The sequence below is a fragment of the Clinocottus analis genome, unplaced genomic scaffold (genome assembly GCF_023055335.1).
Source record: "Clinocottus analis isolate CAN_PGR_092001 unplaced genomic scaffold, fCliAna1.0.p SCAF_21, whole genome shotgun sequence".
NCBI lineage: Eukaryota > Metazoa > Chordata > Actinopteri > Perciformes > Cottidae > Clinocottus > Clinocottus analis.
The window spans coordinates 12,143,469-12,166,450 of record NW_027175943.1 but is presented as its reverse complement, the minus strand read 5'-3'; the positions used below and the strand labels follow the sequence as shown (position 1 = coordinate 12,166,450).

The 22,982-nt window shown below is 44.9% G+C and overlaps 1 protein-coding gene across 1 annotated transcript in view; it reads right to left on the bottom strand.

Moving 5' to 3' along the window:
• Nucleotides 1-4,994: 4,994 nt before the first annotated feature.
• The window catches only part of LOC137792124 (mitogen-activated protein kinase kinase kinase 11), a 40,628-nt gene continuing 22,640 nt past the window's right edge, over nt 4,995-22,982 (bottom strand). The window contains exons 5-10 of the mRNA XM_068587605.1: nt 22,678-22,930; nt 20,540-20,656; nt 16,895-17,066; nt 16,675-16,787; nt 15,865-16,476; nt 4,995-13,356 (exon numbers count right to left, since the gene is read on the bottom strand). Coding sequence (XP_068443706.1) covers nt 12,755-13,356; nt 15,865-16,476; nt 16,675-16,787; nt 16,895-17,066; nt 20,540-20,656; nt 22,678-22,930 — 1,869 coding nt within the window. The 3' untranslated portion in view covers nt 4,995-12,754. The remainder of the gene's footprint in view (nt 13,357-15,864; nt 16,477-16,674; nt 16,788-16,894; nt 17,067-20,539; nt 20,657-22,677; nt 22,931-22,982) is intronic.

The following is a 22,982-nucleotide window of genomic DNA, read 5'->3' as shown; positions in this document are numbered from 1 at the left end:
AACATAGGCCTGCTGATGTGATAACGAGTTTGTGACCTCCTGAGTATCGCACGCATGAAATGCTTTTCTGAGGTTTTACTGAATAAATGTAAGCGCAGATAGACTTGAGAAATAAAAGTGACACCTCAAATATATAAATACAAAGTATGAAAGGTCACTTTTATTAATGTCTTTTCAGAGCATTTCACATCAGTCGAGGCTCCCAGAGCCTCATATTTTTAGCAGCCTTGTAATTTCAGAAAATAACACCAAGTTCACTTACAATATTTTGTCTCATATTAGAATATCGATGTAATATTGATATATTGCCCAGCCTTGCACCTAACAAACCCTCCTCTCACAAACATATACATAACAATAAGGTGTCTGAGAGCACGTGCCCCTTAAATATTTCACATGTCTTTTATTTGACATCAACATACATACATCAAGTTATATATGGGCAAAATGCTAAATATTGATTGCTTCCAGCTACTCTACTGTTAAGATTTTGGACTGATTCGCACTATGTTCTCACTAATTCGACACGTGATTATGGGGTAGTTATGAACATGCTATCCACTAATGGTGCAATGTAATTAAGTACATTTACTCAAGTACTGTACTTAAGTACAAATGTGGTCTTTTCAACTTCTACTCGGGCACATCTGAGGTGCACATTTCTCTTTTTGGCTATCATGTTGATGCGTGGGAAATGTTTGTGGTGCATATTGTTCATACATCTGACCCCAGATGTTCTCTCTCTCTCTCTCTCTCTCTCTCTCTCTCTCTCTCTCTCTCTCTCTCTCTCTCTCTCTCTCTCTCTATCGGCCTGCTGAGATACCGGCCACACTTCACCTGGACTCTCTCTCTCCCCTCTCATCTCGCCTGTCAGTCAAATGAATAACAGAGAATGGAGAATCGGCAGCGTCAGCGAGGACGTGATGGAGAAACTCTCTGCAACGCCTGACCCTCCTCTACCCTGGCGCAAGTCTCCAAGGCTCCTGTTGCCATGGACACTGTGGATGAAAGTCTATAAAGCGCAGCGGTGTGGCTCTGCAGTGCCGTCACACTGAGCACTTAGTGCTTTGTTGTTGTTGTTGTTTCCTTTTTGATTAGGTTTATTTCAATAAATTACTCTCATAATTCATGTTGGATGTATTATATTCTGTTTGAATAGAATAAACGGGATAGAGCATTTTATGTATTATATTTAACGAGCGGTAATAAAACTCAATGTCAACTCTGTAATGAATTTAACTATCTTGAAAATAAATGGGAGAATGCTGTAATCTATATAAAATATTTAAAAAGGAAAAATACTTCAATAATATTCTGCAAATATGTACATGACAAAAAGAAGTGTGCGAAAGCTGCCTTTTTGTTTTCTTAAAAGTCACTTAAAAGTCTATAAAGCGCAGTGGCGTGCTTCAAACACATCCATGACATGACTGTATGAAGTTGTTATGAGGCACAGACACAGAGATAAATTAGCATTCATGTGGAGTAATTAAATCCAATATTCACTCTAATTTAAGCTCTGTTTTAGCCTCGACCAGCTCCTGAGGGAATAATCCAGCTCTTTAGCTGCTGAACGTTGTGCTCACCACCTGGATGCTAACTTGGTGTGTAGTCGGGTAGCTAACGTAGCCTTGAGGGCCGATCACACTCGACGCGAGTCTCAAAAACGTGTCGCTAGCAAAACCATTGTTTTCCTCTGGTACAGCGCGCATGTCTTTCAAATGCCGCACTTTGCAGTTTTCAGGCACACAGAAAAGTTTAATTATTCTCAACTTTTAAGGGCAAGGTGCGGAGTCGCACACCCAAGACGTTTTTCAAGCGGCTGCGCTTTTAAAAGTCACGTCTGGTGTGATCGGCCCCTTACGCTGTTTACACACCAAACGCGACACGATTTTGATGAGAATAAAGCAGAACTAGAGGTTATTTCCATGGTGGCTGAAGGAAACGTGAACGTAACGATAAACCTGACGCAGTTCCTGGAGGAGTCGGTGAAATTCACTGAGCTGTGTGCGGCTACGGATGATATTATGAACCCAAACAGGAGGGAGTTTGATGTTCTGAAGTTTTTGTGACTTCCACAACAAGTATAAAGCAGAACTAGACGTTATTTCTTCCACAGTCGATAGCAGGAAAGATTGCTCTTTTCATGCAGCGTAAAAAAATTGTGCAGCAAGAATTATTATCCCTATTATTATATTTTGTTGATGACAAGGTTCGCACCGAGCTGGTGAACATATGGAGCATCAAGCGCTAAGGAAGAGCGATAATGAAATCAAATTAAAATGTTAAAAAGGAGCGAACTCCAATGTTCCCTAAAGATGTGGTTAAACCTAATTCTAGTCCTGAAACCTTGATGAAGAAGAGGGTTTCAGATACTTCACAAAGTTGACAATGGTTTTGAGCACTTTTATCATTTTCGGTCATAGAAAAAGTAACATATTTAATTTGGAGAATAGAGCATTAAGGTGAGGAGCTTCTCTTATGCCTCAAGGTCCAAACACGACAGAAGAAAATCAGGGCGATTGTGAGCGTTAGAGAATCTGTGCACTATTGACAAAGCAAAGATTGATGGATATTTGTATTTTGTGAATGGCTAAATCTGGGTACCAACTTTTAACTGAGACTAACATATCAGGTAGAACACGTATACATAGAATAAAGTTATTGAAGGGTTAATATTAAATTTACATTAAATTCATTTGGGTAGTTGAGTGGGTAGATAAGTCCTGTTTATGGTTTTTCCTTTGAGGTTTTTTTTGAGAATGGACCAGCCCTTAGTCCCGCCATGATCTCAGGCTATTTCACAAAGGAGGGGAAATAAGTCTGAATCGTCTATTAGTGCACACAACTTGTAGGACGCCATGAATTAAATGAGGGCTATTTAAGTTTCCATTCTGGGAATTAGATTTTCTAAAAAAAATATTATTCAGTGAGTTACATAAGTTTCTTATCCATTGCAAGTCAATGGAAAAATGTATTTTTGGGCCCATTGCATCAATCTGATGCGCTTGGAAATTGTTACTCCACGGTTTGCCCACAATAGAAAATTTTCTTCAAAGCCAGGCGCTCTTTCTGGGGACTTTCTGATCTGTCCACATTCTCCAAATAGTTTTGCGAGAGCAAATGTGGACACGAGCAGTGTTTCCCAAAGAAATACCTATTTTTTGTGGCGGCCACAGAACAAATGTTTGAAAAATGGAATTGATGCAAAAAAAAGAGAGATGGACGTTTGGTTCTTGCAGCTCTGGAGCCTGAGTCCTCAGCAATGCATTGCTCTACTGCATAGGCATTGTTTTGCTCCAGTACAAAGCAATACATTAGGCTCACAACTTTAATACTGTCATCAAGAATGTGTTCTATACTGTAAGTTTCTGGAACATTACACCTACGAATGCAACCGTCGCGCTTTGCTGAACCAGCTAATAGTCAGTTCAAAGAAATATGTGACGCTGCTCACTTGTCAAAGAGATACACGAAAGTTTGAATAAGTCCGGTAAAGTGATATGGCCTGAATGGCACAAGTGCATCGCAAGTTCAGCAGACATGTTGTCGTTACTCCATGCTGTGGCGTTCACTACTCTTGGCTAACATGTAGCTTAGCTAGCTAATTCATCCAAACTAGTTAATAAACTAAACTTTATTCACTGTCAAATGTATATTTGCACCGTATTAATAGTCACGCAGAAGCTATTCAACTATTTACAAGTTGAATATGCTTTCTCATTTTGCAATTAATAGCTAGCCGAAAGCAGAAAGACGTAATAGTAGAGGTGGCGGTAGAAGGCTAGCATAAAGCGCGACAACGTATGAGTAGGGAGGAGGTTGTGGTCATGATAAACTCAGAACACTGTAAGTTTGACTCTCATGAGAAGTCTAATTTTTACATTTAGTCGACTTATTATTTTCTCTATTATATTTTGGGCCTTCTTGGTAGGAGCCATCTTTGTGTAGGCTGGTCAGTGTTCTCAATGTGTGTGTAATGGGACCAAATATTCACCTCTGAGAGACTGCACAGATGAGCTGGACTCAGTGGTGTGCACGTTTGTATGTGCCTGTGTGTAAAGCAGTGGTGGAGGCCCCCGTGACCATTAACATGTTTTTTATTAGTCATCTCACCCCTGGTCTGACAGGCTCTAATGCAGTGGACATGAGTTTTGTGTTCAGGAAAAAACACACAAGCGCTGTCCTCACCCGCCATGTCGTTGTAGAGCAGCATGTCTCACCACTGAAAAAACGTCTCCACCCAAAGTACTGAAGTAGAAGATGCACACACACACACAGTCATCGAGTCCGCTGAACCACGTTAGTGTTCATTCCATTTTATGGACCGTAAATGATATGAGAAGATGGTGTAATATAATAATAACAGAATAGTTCCTTCCGCTTCCGTGGCAGGATTGAGATGGGTTTAGATTGGATATTAAACGGAGCTGCAAACTGGAGGCAAATGCTTACAGCCGACCCACCGAGGTGACTACGGAAAGCCAGACGGGACACGCGCAGGTGGATTTTTGAGTCTCAAGGGATTATAATTCAAAGGTAAGTATTTGGAGAACTACCGCATCGTCCACAGAAGATGAATCCATAATTAAGAACATGTTTTCTGATATTTTTTTTTGGTGTTAAATTGTTTCTGGGGAAAATGTTTCTGTGAAGTGATCGAAGGCTCCAGAACAGCCACTAAATGGATTTTGTTTAAATTAATAATCACGTCCGATCTCAGAATAATAATTATGTTGAAAACATGAAATAATTACTTAAAATGACGAGAAAATAACATAAAGGAGATAATTCCGGAGCCGACAGTGAGAACAAAAGTTGGATGAAAATGACAATTAACAAATCTAAATATGACACCAATACAATTAATTAGCCGGTGTTGCATTGAGTGAGAAGTGAACAGCTGAGCATTCTTGTTGTGGCACTAGATGCTGTTGCTCCACCTTTTCCTGCACGATAGGAATGAAGTCACAAACTATTTAGGAGTGTTACATTTTATTTGGTCTCATCTCTTTTTGAGCTTTTTCCTTTCTTTTTTTTTTCTTTTTTTCCACAGGTTAAAACCCATTATAATAGTCAAGAGAAATAAAAACATTTTCACATACTGTATACAGAAATAATCCTCTTGACACACAACAATAAAAACAGTTGATTAGGCCCAGCCCAGTGCGAGATTTCACAAAAATGCAACAATAACAAATTTTCAAAGCCCGACGACCGAAACCTCAAACTCGCATGAGCAGAGGTCGTTCTGAGAGAGATGTAAAAATGGCTGCCAGGGCAATGCAACAATTGTGTCATCACACCGCCTAGGCTGTAATAAAACACAAAACTGACATGGAAATGAATCTGGAACAATTACAATAAAAGCAAATAGATACACAGACAGAGAGGCGCTCCTTTGATAGGACGCGATCCTCATCTCTATCTAGCAGTTTTATGCACATATAAATTCAGTATGGGTGCCTCAAGGAGACGTCAGGCTGCGATTTAAGTTTGGGGTTTTGTTGCAATGTACACGAAGAACCGGATTTCAAGCTCAACCAGGCAATATTCTTCAATGTTCTGCTAGAAACAGATACTGGGGTTTGTGGAGGCATCGTTTTTGTGCAGATTTGGTCAAATTGGAGCACTGGAATGTAAAGTCAAAACCTGCCTCGCGTGAAGCACCCATACACAACATCTTAAATACTCCAGTGAAAACCTATACAACATTTTGTTCATGTGAAGCAATCGGCTCCGTCATCCTAACGTAGACCGCGTCCATGGCCATCTCGAGAGAGAAATAGTTTTGATCCAGTGTGTAAAAAAGATGGCCATTTATAAATATCCGTTTTACCCCTCAACCCCAACCCGGGTATTAAATTCTGTAAATGTCCTTAGTTGGCTGGTGGGAAGCTGTCGAAAATGAAAAGCCTTTTACAGTACTGGGATGCCATTAGTGGAAGAGATTTGACCAGTGAGACTGTTTTTTAATTACCTCATGGATCATTTAGTCATTCAAGCCAGAGAAAAAAAGACCGAGTGTTTGCCCCATGCAAATATGTTACTCCGAATGACATAGACATATGGAAGTAGACGTCCAGAATCATTTGGATCAGCTCATCGTGGTTCTGACCACCAACATTGGACATTTCGGCAACACTTGCTTGCTGCTCACTTCCATTTGTGACTTCACTCCTGCCTACCATCGTTTGTGGTGAGTTGTGGACTCGTCCCAATTCCTTCTATTGGAATCAGCGCAACAAAAAAAATCCATTTATAGTTCGCCATTTTTCCAGTTTGATACGCAAATTTGTGGCACGTTTAACTACCGCCAAAGCTCACCTGGACTCTGGCTAATGGGGATCGCTTGGACTCTAGCTAACGGAGATCTCTTGGACTCTAGCTAACGGAGATCTCTTGGACTCTAGCTAACGGGGATTGTTTGGACTCTAGCTAACGGGGATCTCTTGGACTCTAGCTAACGGGGATCTCTTGGACTCTGGCTAACGGGGATTGTTTGGACTCTGGCTAACGGGGATCTCTTGGACTCTAGCTAACGGGGATCGCTAGCAGTGCAATGGTGGAGTCACCGCCACAAGGCATTCATAAAATAAGTTATGGGAAGAATGTTCAAAATACCGACTCATGGAATGGCGGGCCATCTTAGTATCTTTAAGGCAGAGGGAAAACAAGTTGCGATGAGGGTAAAAAACTATCGCTGAAGATGTCATAAATACGTCGCCAAGCTTCAAGGACGCCCAATGGGTTGTACTTGTAGAAGCAGCTTCTGGGCGCCGAGACGTAGTTTGACACGGTATTATAATATGAGCTGTGTTGAGCAGACGACAATAAATCATTTGCTGTCTCTATAATTGAGACACACAGGCTGTTTACTCGACCAATTGGTTTGCAGCCCGTTCACCACTCTAGGAGCAGAAATTTACAGATTGAGCGGCTTCTATTCCAGGAAGATCACGAGGTAATTGAGTGTCAATAGCTCAGCAGAACAATAATCACGACCACAGGGCTGTTGAGTGGAGGGCTTGGACCTAATAACCTCATATATAAAAACAAAAACACATGTTTATTTTGCTATAGAAAGCACCAGCCTTGGTCTTGAATACAAATTGGCGCTACCATTCGTTGTTTTTTTTGTTGCAGAAGGAAAAAAAAAGGACAGCAGATGGTGACCTTGGACGCACAGACTGAAAAGAATTAGGAATAATGTTCACACTTTGAGAGACTAAGCATTAGCGGACGCACCTGCCAACGCCTCTCGCAGACATGGCTTTAGTCCACATCCCTATTGGGATGTGCAATTCCTGTACAGTCAGTGGAAGGTCATATTTGATCATTTGGTCTCGGCCTGTTAATGTCAAACAAAGGCCTGGGCAGGTGTTTCACTTAATACGAGCCAGAAAGAGCAATGATGTGTCCCTGGCGCTGACGTCTGGCTGCAAGACGACCGAAACGAGGCCGATAACCAGGTAGATTTGTAACCTCCACTTAATTGAACACAAGCAAGCGACGGCAGCACAGGGAAATGGGGTGAAAGCCGCTGGAAATGCCAGGCCATCTATTTAGTTTTTTTTTTTTTTTAGAATTTACTCTCCACTGACCCGCCGAGGTGAGATTCCATCAATGAAATAAATGTGACACGTGTTCAGGCGGCGGTTTTCCCCCTCCGTCCTCCAATTTTCTCAGTCACCGTGAAGGAGAGAAAACATGACTTAAGCGGCGCCGCAGCAATTTAGAAAGTACATTCCCCTCCTGACTCGACTTCCTTAAAGTCGAGCGCCTGAGACGGGGAAGTTCACACGCTCACTGGGCTCGGATACTTTGAAGTTATTGGGATAGAATTCAAGCGCTCAAACTAGTCAAAGGGATTTCATTTGAATCAGTGGTTTAATAAGGGTAAATGAAATAATTAGTAAACATATTCACTGATCATGAAGCCAAATTAAGCTTGAAGTGACGGATGGTTGCGTAAAGCCACGTGTTCCACAGTTACCCTCCACAAAGCCACCATTAGCTAGCTTAATAACTCACACGGCGACATTGCTTTCCCTTCTTCTGGATAATGGCTCTGATTTTTCAACTTTGTAACGCAACCCCCGATCACAAGCAGCCAGTCTGCGTGATGAGGGTCACAGCCTTGGGCTCCTCCATTGTGCCGTCTCATTAGCTTTTATTCATATAATGTATTGACCATTTGCCATTTGCTGATTAGGGGCAATGGTCTGAGCTTGAACTTTGAATTAAGATTGCCAAATCATGCCTGCTCGCCGCCGATTTAGGGCTGAAAGTGGGTCACCGGTGGCCAGATATGGTTCCCTCCTGCAGAGAATACCCTTCCTTTGTCCCCCCGTCAGTTAGTGCTCCGGGGAGCTGATTTGCAATGACGGATGAGGGCCGATGCCTGGAAGTGCCGAGCGTCACAAACAACTCATCAGTGCTATCTGCCAGCTCGGGAAGAGGAGTGGCAGCCACGGCTCCCAAATCTGACAGCCAAAACCAGATATTGGACGTCCATGTCCACTACCAAACTGGAGTTCTGGTTTAGATTCAGGTCTATAGGAAAACATTTGAGGTATTCCAGTTTCTCCCCACTCGGACTACATCCCAATCCTACGTTAAATAGCACAGTGGCTCCTGATACTACAAGTGATATTTCCCGATAAATACTTGCTCAAGCTAGATGGGGAACGGCAGGCAACACGTCTCAACATCAGGTCTGATGGAAAATTAAAGTCTGGCACTGAGCAAACACACAGACGAGACATGAGTGGCAGGTCGAAGTGGATACTTGACACGCACACGGCATTTGTGACAGAAATAATCTGCCAGACGTTTTCATCATCTCAATTTCCTTCATGTATCACTTCTCCTCACAGCGCTCTGTTGACAATAACAGCCATCCAGGCCTAATGACTTTACAGGATAGCTCTTGTGGCTTTGTGTGTTGACACGGAAGAGGCGCGAGCTCGTCACGTCGGTGAAATGTTAATGGCGGGGACAAGAGGCCGAGGGGAGGGGGGTTAGGGAGCGCTGCTGAGAGAGAAACATCCCATGGTAAACCTCCGACATTCGTACACCGGCAATAAAGAGCCCCAACGCTCATGGCCATGTGATGACAGGCGAGTTGTTTGATTGGCTCAGAGGTCAACATCAAACTTTTGGCAAGCAAAATGGTAGCAACCTGTCAATCGCAAGGTAGCCCCGCCCTAAAGCATTCCGTGCTTTTTGATGTGTTTACTATAATTGGACCATAATCTACTAAATAAACTAATGAAGAAGACTTGGAACTAAAGATTGAGAGATTAAACTCATGTTTACAATGATTAGTGATGGAATGAATCAAGAGATTGAGGAGTCAATCCCTGCTTGCCACTAGAAAGAATGCAGGTTTAGGATCATTTTGCATTGGCTTCACTTTTCAGATCAGGAGGTCTAACTTTGGTCTTAACAATCCCTTTGACTAAAGAGTCTTCACGCTCAGCTTCAAGGGAACGGCCATAAACACTTTTGCCTTTTGATGTGAATGGACGACGCGTTGCGCAACAAAGTCTCTTTGTTACTGTCAAATATGAATAAGGCGTCCAAAATATGATGAACAGATGCATTAAGGTGGAATAGAAATATTCAATAAAGTTCCCCTTTTCAATTTTAGACAATTGCTTCTGTAAAACAAGCACTCCCCGGTTAATGGACTCCTAGAATAAATGACCGAAATGCCTTTTCCCGCAGACAGAAACCTTGCTGCTAGTGAATTGAATGCTCTGCAGCGTCAGGACAAGACTCCCCTTAAGAAAACGTTCCCGAGAAGAAGGAAGCAAAGGAGGAGGAAAAGGAAAATGTCCCGCATCACCCGATGGTGAAGGACGTCGAAAAAGGTGGGATTTTAACGGTGGAGTGTTTAGCAGCAGCCGAGGGGCCGGTGGCAGCAGAGAGGAAAGACGAGGAAAGGCAGCCGAACCCGTCTTTGAAACTTTTCTGCACGGCTTAAATCGAGACGTATAGCTGATGCTGGAAGCACTTGAAAATACCTTGCGAGGAGGACGAGGGAGATTCACGTAACGTCGGGGGGATTTAATTAACCAAATATCGGAACGCTTTGTTAATGCTCTCTGCTCTTATCGAGAGGCTAATTATCACTATCAGCCTCCTCTGTTCGTCAGAAGGATTATTAGGCTAATCACAAAGCCTTGCTCTTTGGAGACAAGGTTTTCACTCTTTATCCGAACAAAGCCGATATTGTCCTCCAATGACACGGTGTCAGTGATGAAGCCCATCACGACAGTATTTGTGCCTCGTAATGCTCCGGCAAAGACATGTGAATGTGGGTCTCTTTTAGTTGCGTACAAGCTTGACCTAAACTAATTATGGTACCACATGCTGGAGGACCAGCTGACTAAATTATTGGAAAATAATAATTGGATAATGTCTGTGATGACCAACCAATTCCAGGGTTTACTTAGCAATAAGTATTTGTTGTTGCCGCCACTTTCCCCTCAACCTGCCCCACTGGATGCATAATATATATATATTTTTAACGATTGGTGATGATAATGATTGTGAACCAGGAGTGAAAGGGCAAGTTGTTGCTCCAGTACCTGCCGGTCGGCTGAGGCTGCTTTTGGTGGGAAAATTGATTTTTGAGCTTCTTTACAATTCATTTCTTTCCGTGTTATTGTTCAATGTTGAACTTCTCTGCTGTATGTATTCTGGAAGTATCGTGACATGACCTCACAGTTATTCAAAATAAACCTAGAGGATCTTTTTGGCGATGTTAAAATGGTTTGGGATGGATTTTTAAACAAAAACGGAAATGGGAGGGACAAGAGTTCAGGAGCCCTGCTACTCTAGTCTCACGAAGCCAAGTCCACATCTCCTAAACTCAAGGTTGATTAGGCCGGACTAGTCAGTGAATGGTTAGCTTAGCTTAGAACAAAGCTAAAAGCTAGCCTTTCTCTATTGAAAAATAATAAAATCCACCATTAAAACTCACTAATCAGCAAGTTATTTAGTTTTTGTTTACTCCGTACAAAACAAACTGGGGGCTACGAGCCTCTGCTATTTAGCTGGACGCAGTGACTTCTTTAGGGAGCCTGGCCACCTTCTGGTGACAATGAAACTCCAGGAAGCAACTGCTATTAAACAAAAATGTGATTTATTAATAAGAGGTGGATTTATAAATAGAGTAAGGCTAGCCATTTCCCCTTGCTTCCAGTCTTTATGCTAAGCTAGGCTAACCTATTTATATTGAACGGACCGATACAAGTGAGGTATCAATCTACTCGTCTCACTCTGGGCAAGAAAGAAGTGTATTCCCCAAAATGGCAAACTATTCCTTTTGAATTTTACATGGGTAAAAATGTAGTATGGGTTTGACCATTCACATCCTGTTTCTGGCTCACATTTTGTGACAAAACCACAAGAATTGAAAGAGGGAAATAATGACAACTGTGCAATCACTCGTCCAATCAAGTCAAAGAGAGACGTGTCATTTGACTGGTTTTGCAAGGCTACTACTACTCTGGTGGACCCTAGAAATAAATAAAGTATTCAGTGAAGCCTCCATACAGTCGTATTGTAGTATTTACAAATACTTGAATAGTATTTGGTTAAACCTTCCCTACAGCATCAGGCGGGTAGTGATAAGACAGCCTGGATGATATTAAAAAAGATAACCACAGAAAAGTACATATAAAGTTATGTTTAAATACCATCTGTGATTGTCTCAATTTTCTGTGTACTATGCAATGTGGCGGACCCCACCCATCTGGCACTGGTAGAAACAATGCATTTGCAAACACCCTTTGTCCCAGTTCTGACACTGTCACATTGGCATTCTTTGGCATATGAAGGGAATGCACAGCCCCCCCGTCCCGTTTCCTGTGCTGCGTCGCCCGCCAGCCAAATGAATCTGTCCAATCCCTGGCATTTCAAGGGGAGCGTGATTGGAATTTTATCTGCTTCCAAGTGGAATGTCTGGGTCATGGATTTGTCTTGGATTTCATGAGTGGCCTGGAATATCCAGTGCATTCTCCCATAATGCAACAGGCAGATGAAAAAAAACAGTAAGCTTTTCTTGAACAATGAGTCTAGACATACATGCACACACGCGCGCACGCAGACGACGACGACGACATTTTCCTCCACAGCAATGCTAAGCTGATTTGCAAATTTAAGCCAAATTCATAGCATCTTCCCTATGCACCAGAATAACCATTCAAGAAATCGTGAAAAAGATATATGCTAAAATAGAAACACTTCACAAAGTACGGCACTCCAATTTCCCATTGTCCTGAATGCTTTCAGTTTGGAGAGAGGTAGAGGCAGATGAAGCTGTGCAAGTCGCCTTATCCACCTCTGCATTGTCACAATGCTTCAAAGGCAGGGGGAGATGAAAGCAGGTGATATGAGGAGTCTGATAGAATCTGAAGATGGGACTAGTGATCTGTGTTCTGCTCCTTCAAAAGGGATGGAGAAACCAAGATAGAGAGGGGGTGGGGGAATGAAATGGGCACAAGGTTTTGGTTCAAAGGCAGCTACCCCACCATCCAATGTCCCACCTTTCACTGGCTTTCTGGTTTCCGAAGCAGGGGAATCACGTATAAAGGACCTGCAATGATTGGGGCTCCCATTGAGGAAACTTCCCTCAGTGGGTTAAATGATGACTGTAGGTTTTTTTAAATGACTGCAGTAAAAAAAAAAAGGTGCCTGGACTGTGTCGCTATGGTAAAAAACCACGACCATAGGCGCAGGTTTAGAACCTATCGTCTCTGAGTTGCGTTGGGGACTTGAAGGGCTTGAGCCCGAGTGTCTTGCGGGGATGAGCCCTCTCTTTGGTGCCATCCAGGGGCTTGCTGCAGGCTGCCCAGCCCAGGTCGATGAGGGGCGAGTCGGCCGGGTTGAGGGGCGCTTTACGTAGCGAGGGCAGCGTGGGTGAGCCGTTAGTGGAGCACGGGGCGGAACGGGAGGTGGGAAAGGGCGCCGAGAAGGGGTCGAAGGGGGAAGCCGCGTCCGACCCGCTCGAGGGGTCGGCCTTGAGGGCGAACGGGTCGCAGTCCGGCGAGGGGAAGGGGTCACAGTTGGTGAAAGGGTTGGTAGGGGAGGGTTGGTAGCCCAGAGGGTTGATGTCCAAACGATGTGGGCTGCGGCCGCCAGCTGAGTTCCCGCCGCCGGCCGAGATGAAGCTCCACGGATCGATGCGGGGGCGAATGGGGGACGGGCGGGGCCGGGGGATGACGGTGACCTCCAGGCGACGGGTTTTGGGGCTCCAGAGGACAGGGTTCGGGTGCAGAGACAAGGACACTGAAGGCTTGTCATTAGAGTCCTGTGTGTCTTGGCACAAGGGCAGGTCCAACACTGGAAGGAACAGGGAGAAAAAACATTAAAAGAGGCACTTCAGGCATTCAGTATTGGTTTTAAACTGCTGGTCCATACATTTCCCATAATGCAACCCAAGACAATCCTTCATTTGACAATGCCTGCTTGTTAAATCCCCTCGTTCAAACTCCCCCAGTTTGTAACACAGGTTTTCTGTGAAATACTTCAAGTCTCAAGCCTTTCTTAAGTTCTTTTCTTGGATTTCTCCTCCAGAGCCAGAAAAGACATTAAATAACTGTTTTTACAGGCTGAGTGGTACAACAACTAAATTGACCTTTATATCAAAAATCCACAGGGTACCACTTTATACAAAGACACAATTTCGGGGAAAAGCAGACTATCCAACACATTGAACATCTTCACCGGCCTCTCCTTCAGTCTCGCTTTAGCAGAGGCTTTAATTGTTAATCTGCAAATTAGATAAACTCTCAAGCCGCTGCGGTGTCGCCCTGCTGATCTTTCATGCGCTCCTCTCCAATCTGAAATTACCATTTGCCTTCTAGTATTCTGCAAAACACACAAACCTGCGGGAGGAAAACGATTGGAACAGAAAACGCGAAAGTGGCCCATTATTGTTGCAAAAAGAAATGGAACCGTCACCAGCACAGATTGTTGATGTAATTAGTCTAAATTAGGCCTAACATGGCGCTGTGTAACTAGTTGACAGAGCTGCAACAGCAAGTGTAAATTAGCACTGACAAGAACATTAAACTCAGAATGAAGCAGCTTGAGTGAACAATCGCTATTTCCAAATGTGACGTGTCTGCCAAATGGCGTTATTTACATCAACAGCAGCCCTCCGAGGCGGCTCGGCTCCTCAGACGACGGGGAAGAGCAATCGGGAGTCACGTGCGGGCGCAGGACCAAACGCACGTGAAGGAATCCGCTCTCGTTTAAGCACACATTACATTCGACCGCCGGCGACCGCGCGACAGTCTGTCAGCCATTACAGAGATAACATAATAAGATGTTTAGATACAACACCTCCCGCTTAATTATGTGTGGCTTTTTTACCTCTGCGGCCCCGTTGTAAAGAGCGTGTGCGGTTCTTGAGATTACGGTTATGTCTGCTCGGTACCTGAGGGGGATGTGTGTGTGTGTGTGTGTGTGGGGGGGAGGGGCTCTGAGAAGATCTCTGTGGAGCAGCCGAGGCTTTGTGAGTCAAACGGAGCAGATATAGTGTGTGGAACGTTACCAGAGGGCACTCTTAAAGCCCTCGTAAAGCCTACTCGCTCTTAAAACAACCAATACCCACGCCTCTGTCGTTACGGCTCTAAACTGTGTCGGTGCTTCTAAGAAATGCATATTAGTCTTTGGGAAAGACGTTTAAATGTGCCGTACAGTAGATGAACGTGGTATGCAGATCATCTCTGCGAGCATGACACTGACATGAATTCAAACAAAAGTATAAATAAGCCCTTTAGGAACTCAACATCTATTTTCCCATGTAATTTAAGAGTGGGAATGAATGCTAATCCCTCTCGAATGTGATCTTGTGTCGTGTGTGTCATGTATGCTTCCTTTACACGCGACATTGAAGCACACATTTGACATACCTCCCGTGTAAAAATGTGCTAGATCTTGAGTACAAATTCACCCAAGAGACACTGCCGAGCTCCTGCCAAGCTATCTGGCTGTAGAGAGTCGACGCCGTGGTGGTGGTGAAGTCAATAATAGATTATTAGCAATTTTGAATTCGGGACTTTTTCTGTCTGCAGGACCTCAGCTGTTGCCCCCGGATGTTTTGCATTCATCTCCAACTTTGCAATAAAAGAGAACCCCGGCTTGAAAGAGGAAAAACAAAAGAAGATTGGATGCTAGCTTTGTTTAGCAAGTATTAGCAGGGAAGTGTGGGGAGGGGGCAGCTGGTGTCTGAGATATGCAAATAGCTGAAGACGAGCTTTGATGTAAATGAAAAAGCTTGTGCCGCATTGAAGCCTCCCTTTTGCCAAAAAGGATCTTGCAAAAAAAAAAAAAAAGGTACAATAATTATTCTGCAAGAACTGTGAAGGGAACATTGCCATGCTGAAAATGTACAATATTCAAGGTTGGATCCAATTACAGTGAGGGGCCTCCTAAAAACATGCTTAGTGCTCTTGAGGAAATGCGGATGAATAATGGAAATAAATTAAAATAACAAATCATGGATCCAATTTGGAGAGGAGGCTGTAATTTAAAGGGGCAATCCAGTGATTTAGTAATGAGTAAAAACATGAAGTTGCAAAAAACAGATGATAATAAAGATAATAATAGTAATAATAAAGTCAAGATATTCAACCTTTGACCTCTTGTATGAGCCATGCTCCCAAAACACTGGACTTCCTACACTTCCTACAATGCAACGTGGTTGAATTTTTTGCTACAACCTGTCTTGTGGATACACAGACTTCTTCAATCCCAGTGAGCATTTGTAGCGAGTAAAAATGTGAGAAATAAGTGACATTGACCGGTGGTGTGGCCCCTTTAAGGTGAAGCTGTCAGACCGACCTAGCTGAGCGGCCTGCAGGCCTTGGCATGACCTCCTCCTCCGGTCAGCTTTGTGCTCCCAGGCCTCACAGGCCAGCTCCCCGTTAGTCGCATGGGAAGTCGGGGTCCACTCCCCCGGGCTGGTCTTGCCATGCTGCAGCGGGTTCCTGTGGCAGTGCGGACTGTGCGGCATCCGGTGGATGCTCCTCTCGCGGGGGTTCGGTGGAGGCGGCGTCAGGGGCAGGGGCCTCAGCTCGTGGTACTGCAGAGCCAAATCCAAAAGCGGCTTGGGGAGCAACTCGGAGGGGGACAAGGTGACGAGATCGTCCACCACCGGGGGGTCAGAAATGAGCGGCATCGGGGCGGAGATCTCCGGTTCGGAGGGGGTGCGGCTCTCTAGGGATGGGAGGTTAGTTCGAGGGGGCACCCTTGGGGGAATATCCAGGCAGCGACCCAGTACTACGGAGGCCAGGAGGGAACCACCGGCCAGCAGGGCCTGGTGGGTGCTCTTAACGAGGCCACCGTGGGATCCCCTCTCTGGCCTGGGGGAGCCGGCCGGGGAGGAGCACCCTTCCTCGCCGGCCGAGTCTCGCTGAGGTAGCGGAAGCCGCAGGCTGTCCTTCGCCGAGGAGCCTGCAGAGAGAGAGAGAGAGAGAGAAAAACGTTGTTTTTTGAAAGTTATAAAGAGACAGAGAAGGAGAAAGAGACGAGCCATTTATTATTCATTTAGCGGTTATGCATAATTCACAGTCATGACAGTGTGAGTTGAAACAGTGGCTAATGGAAGATCTGCGGCTGGCGGTTAAGCCGGTGATGGAGGGTGTCAGATACCGTTCTGAGCCGGGGGAGGGGTTGGCGCGGAGGGTCTGTACTCCTCAAAGTCATCCTTGGATTCCCCCCTCACATTGCTGTCTGAATCCAGGAGCTTGGCCCTCATCGACAGACTGAAAACGCCAAAAGCATGACAAGATATTCAAGCACGGTAACGTTGAGCGTGATTGAATGCACCATTTTTCAAATGTTTACTTGCCAGAGGAAAGTGCTGCTGTACCTGCTTTCCTGGGGACTGAGGCGCAGGACTTTGGGGCTTTTGGGACTTTTCGGGCTCTGGGGCCTCCAGTGGGGGACCAACCTCAGGTCTCCATTGCCTTGTTTATGAGAAGGGGCCTCGAGGGGCCAAACCGGGCTCAGACCGAACGATCTGCTGTTGTCACCGGGACTAACTGCGGGAGAAAACGGGAGACGTGTCATTAGTATGCACACCGCTGTATCATAATGAGATGCATTGTTAAAAGAATTAACAACTCCGGCTAGAATTCATGTGACTTCAATGCAGCTTTTCTCAGCTCTTATTTCTGCAGAGCTCGGGTCCTAATTGACACCAAAACAGTGTGAAGATCACCTCTTCGCGTGCATATAGCATAGCGGGTAACCTCCGAAGCGGTTTGCGGGGCGAAAAGTGGGAGAAGGAGCCAAAAATCCCCTCCACGAAGAGATGGGAAATGAGGTGCAAAGCGAAAGTTGGGATTTCACCTGCTTTTCACACGCTTCAACCAGGCGCGAGCAGCACCTCTCCGCCCGCCAAACCCCTCGCGCCACGCCATCGTTCATTTACACTCAGCAGGTGCGGCATTACGCTAGGTTAAACATACAGATCCCATCACACCCTTCCGAAGGCCTTATGGAGCCAGCGCAACAATCACACCTGGCTTGTTCGTCAGAAAGAAGTGAGAAAAGAGGAATGTAACGCAAATGCCAGGGAGGAACACTTTTAAAGCGTCGGTTTGGTTTCACTGAGTTTTGGTGGCGCATTTGGGGAAAAGGTAAACATGCTCTCTGAATGGCCATGTGGTATTATTTCCTTTGGACTGTGTGCTTCACTGGCGGATGCACTCTGCCTCTCACTCTCCAGCACAATGTTTTCAAAGCAGACACTGAGGTCAGGGGCGAGTGACAGCGGTGCAATTTCAGCAAGCTCCTTCCCAGAGTGTTCCTCTCCCACGTGTCACCGTTGATGTCATCATGTGCTGTTTCTCTCGATTTTCTCTTGATAATCATTCTGCATGTGGCGGAAAAAATACGGCTCGTCATTGTGTGTGTTTTTTTTTTTTTATGTCACGTTGTTAGGCTTCCAAAATATTTTCAGGCAAGAAAGTAACCATTTTGATTCTCAACATGTGGTGCCGCTGGGCGACCACCACCATGGCCCACTTCAGAGTGAACAGTGTGCTGGTACCGTCACACTTAATTGTTCATTTAGAAGAAGAAGCAGTGTGCGGTTCATACTGATCCAGTACGTAGTGGGAAGTAAGAAGGTGTGCAATGCTCAGAGATAAAAATGCGAGCACGCTGACGCTTAGCAGGTTTATGTTCACCATCTTAAAATAGTCTCGGCTAATACATCTAGATTAATCAGGCAAGCAGTGAAAAACATTTTTTTTTAACACATTTGGGTTGTTTTCATTTCCGGAGCTGATGATGGAAATAGCTAAAGAGCTATTGAGGAGCTGGCACTCGTGATCAAATGGCAGCCGGTGAAGACAAAGTGGATGAGCTGGAGGACAGCGTTTTTCACTTATCCTGGAAAAAAAGGAGTTTTGTTAGGTAGCGTGGGAAGAATTGGGCAAAAATCCAGAGTCTTTTTTTTTTTTTTACTTGAATCAAAATTAAACAAGACAATTAACTTTAGTCTTCAGTGTCATTTGGTAACTGCTAATAAATCAATCTAATTGGTCTTTGGGAAAGTAGATTCCCAAGACAACCTCAAACCCTGTGAGGCTTTTAACGGTCATTACTTGTGTTACTCTTATATACAAAATCACTTCAGTTGTTACAATTCATCCTAAAGGGGACATGAATGTCTGTACCAACGTTTGCTACAATCACTCGGGTGAGAAATTTGCTACTTCTCTGGACGAGAGAAGATTTCTTCTTTTCTTTTTTTTAAAAATCTAACTTAGAGAAAAATTTGGAGGATCAGCAACTCTGTATGGTTCACCCCCTTAGGAAGTGTGGATGTCTGTAGCAAATTCAATCCCCAATCCATTGAAACATTGTTGAGGTACCGACTGACCGACCTGCCATCCCTACAGCTACGTCGCTAAAAAAAGGTTAGCATTTTACGTCATCAGACAAAAATGTAGAGACTTCTATACCTCAGGAACTGGAACGATGAAAAGGACTAAGAGAAAAGCTCAACAACCAAAACTAATCTGGCCCCCACGCAGACAGAAAAAAAATAATGAATATAGCGATATCCACGAGCGCGGCTGCCAGCATGCCGACGTGCTAAAAATGCTAACTGCTCCAATCCAGGAGTTCAAAAAAAGTCCCTGAGAAATACGGGACGGTTTCATTTCCTTGGGATCCAATTCAGTAGAACGCGGCACAACGAGAGGAGTCACTTGTGAGACGCTCATTCAGGAGGATTCATTGTGCCCTCCTGTACTCGTTGTCGTTACAACAAAAGTTCCTGTCGAATTGAACTCTGTGGACTAATGCAAATCAATTTGGCAGTTCTCTAGACAAATAAGTCAGGGAGGCCCGAGCGATACATCACTGCTCGCGACTGCGAGGGCAAGCATAAATACCCACTAAACACATTTTAATGACAGACACACTCATGGCTTAGTGGTAGTCATTAAGGAAAGTCATTAGCAAGTAAAGAAAATCAGCCCTCGTCTGGATGAATAAAAGAAGCTGGCAGATGTTTGAGATTTACTAACCACTTTTACGAATAAATGTTTCACTGCAATTTGTGCTTTTTATGTCAACCCTCCCTTCGGGTAATTGTTTAGAAGAGAAAAATCCCTTTCACTAACTGTTGCTACACCACAAATTTCCTTTTGGGTTTTGGTTAAGACGGCCCGTGACCCACTGGCTACAATTTCCCTTTCGAAGGGAAACAATCTCGGGTGTTTGTCTGGGAGCCTGACAAGCAGAAAAGAGTATTGTAAATCTCTGCCGCTGCTGCAACCCCCCTCTCGCCATCCTTCCACTGGAGCAGCGAATTCCTCCCTGCGTATTTTTAATTCAGTAAACCGCACTGTAGCCACTACATGCATATAAAACTGTGGCCTCCTTCTGCCTGCAAAATGCAGCTCAATGGCTCCACCCGCTGGAGCAAGGAGGAAACTGCAGGCAAGGGGTGGGAAGCAGGAGCGGGAGGGAGGAGAGGGAGGGAGGGAGGGAGGGAGGGAGGGAGGGAGCAGAGCTGGGCTGCAGTGGGGGGAAAAAAGCTGCTGAGAAGTGCTGAGCCGCTGGGAGGAAGTCAGATAATATTTGGACAGTGGAAAAGGGTGTGTGTGTGAGAGAGAGAGAGAGAGAGAGAGAGAGAGAGAGAGAGAGAGAGAGAGAGAGAGAGAGAGAGAGAGAGAGAGAGAGAGAGAGGTAAAGCAGGAAGAGGGAGCGAGAGGGGGCCAACAGGGAAACATGGACAAAAAAGACGAGTGGGTGGTTGAGAGCACATGAAAGGAGAGAATTTGGAAGAGGCGTAATGTTGCAACAGAGTGTGTGTGTGTGTGTGTGTGTGTGTGTGTGTGTGTGTGTGTGTGTGTGTGTGTGTGTGTACAGGAAGGCGAGCGATCCCACATTCTTGTTTTTTTTTTCCTCTCCAAATGTCTCTGGAAATACACGCGCAGCACCTGTGTGTTGCATCCGAAAAAGAAGAAGAGGGGGGAAGAAGCGGCGCACTCACGCTGGATGGCACGGAAACGCGGGCCGAAGGAGGGCGAGGAGCCCGAACCCAAATCGGGGGAGTTCCGCCTCTTCTCCAGGCCCGGGGAAGCCTGCACCGTGATCTTGTGGATGAAATCTGCAACACACAGACATACACAGAACAGATGTGAGACCACCTGGATGGCAGACGCCAACACAAAAAACACGCACAAGTTTGGGGTTTCCTCCCTCTACTTCACATTCTGGACTATTTAAGTTGCAACAAATTGTTTTAATATTTCCTATAGTTAAGCATGCGTGTATCTATGTATGTATGTTAGTGTGTATGTAACTTAGCTGTGACTAACAGCATGCAACCGCTGCTGCTTGCCAGCAGCTAACACTGCTAATAACAGGCTTCAGGACCCCAGTGGGTGTCAGAAGGGAAACTTTGAAGTGACTAATGGTTACATTACCTTGAATGCTAATTTGAGGAATGGTTTGTCTGAAGAGCAATTAGCCATTAGCAGTAACCACTAACATGTAGCAGCAGTAGCAAGCTATACCGCTAATAATGAGCTTCACTGCCTGGTGAGCATCAGGGGAAAAATCTAATCTAACACACTATTCATTAAATTAGTCATTTATGCCCTCAAATTATGAACAATTACCTCCAATGAATGTGCTCTCAATCTATCCATGTTCTGCCCTCAATCTGTAATTTGTACCCAGAAAGAGGGTAATAGGTAATTCCTTCCCTTTTAATCAACGGTTAGTGCTCTGGAATGACTAAATGACTCGCAGAAACCTAAAGTTTCATTAAAGGCAGAGGTCTATAATGAGTGTCAAGAAGGCACCAACAAATGAAACAAAAGAGATATCGCTATTCCTTTGAGGTAATTAATTAATTACGAGGTTTGATATCAATTGCACAAATTATAAATTCATGGAAAGAATGTCAGTATCTTGAGTGTGTCAATTAGTCAATTGATGTAATAAAATAAGTGTAATTTGCTTGTTCACTCGTAGCATTAGCTGCCAAGCATTAGCGAGTACTTGTTGGTTGACAGTGAAATGGCGTTGCTAAACAAGCTTGCTGGTGAGCCAGCAAAAGAAGCGAATACTGTGTTAAATGTTAACTGGACTGTGAAAATGTGTGATGCAACCGCAAAGCCTCACTCCGTCTTTTAACTCAGCATGAGGAAAAAGTGCAAATAATATTGGTGAAGAGTGGAAGAGAGAAATGAAAGGGAGTCAGACAGTAGATGGCTAGTTCGGAGGATAATGCAAACATAGACTAGGGAGCTAGAAGGGAGACGAGAGACGAGAGGAGAGAGGGAGGGATACCTAAAAAGAAAGAGGGGGGGAGAGCGAGAGAGAGAGTGAGAAAATGAAGAGAGGCCAGCCAGCAGTGTATCCATAGACAGGAAGTAACAAGGCGTGGTTGGCTCACGCTCCCCACTCATCAACCCCCCACCACACCACCACACCACCGCCCTGCTGCTGCTGGGAAAGGCCTAACCACAACACACACACACACACACACACAATGTATTTACGCATGCTTGCTCTGCCTAAAATACACTCACACACACATACACACGCATAGAAAACACACTGCATGTGAACTGCAGCGGTCTGTGGGACTTTACGATAGTGGAGGATGCATAAGGAGCTGCTGAGTGTTGGTCAGTGTCAGCCTGAGCTCCACCTTAAGCCACCAAAATGTCTCACGGTGGTCTGGAATCGGTCTCCGGGCAAGGGAACAGGTCTGAGGTCGTCAAAATCGGAAATGAAAGTAACCCCAGGAGGAAATCTGCAGCCTAATTTTCTAAAGGAAATCAAATAAAAATCAGCCGTTAAAGCTGAACCTCAGTCCCGTCCTGATAGGAACCTTCAGCAAAGCCGAGCTACCAAATTACAGTTGCACCAAAAAAACTCTCTCTCCCTCGCTTCCTCCTTGCTGCTCTCTCCTATTTTTTTTTCTGTGCCTGTTGTTGTTTTTGCTGCTTTTTGAGACGGAGCCAGTAATGGCCCTTGAAATGGAATTTCTCGTCAACACAGTTGGCTGACACAATCCGGCTAGTAGTTAGATTTCTGACGGAACAACTCAAAAAACAGTTCACACACACACACACACACACACACACACACACACACACACACACACACACACACCTTGAGGCATGCCGATCTTCTCCCCGTTCTTGCACTTGAGCTTGTGCTTCTTGAAGGTGCCCTTCCTTTTCTTGACGTTGGGCTTCTCCTGGTTCTGGTTCTGGTTCAGATGCAGGATGAGGAGGCTGAGCTCGCGCTCGAACACGTCCTGCTCCCACTGGGCCAGCTGCTGCTCGCGCTGCCGCAGGAACTCCTCGTGGGACTTCTGCTCCACGGCCGCTTGCTTCAGCTCCTCCTCGCGGCATCGCAGCTCCTGATGGCGGAGGAGAGGAGGGACAGGTTGGAGGGGTTTCTTAAATCGGAGC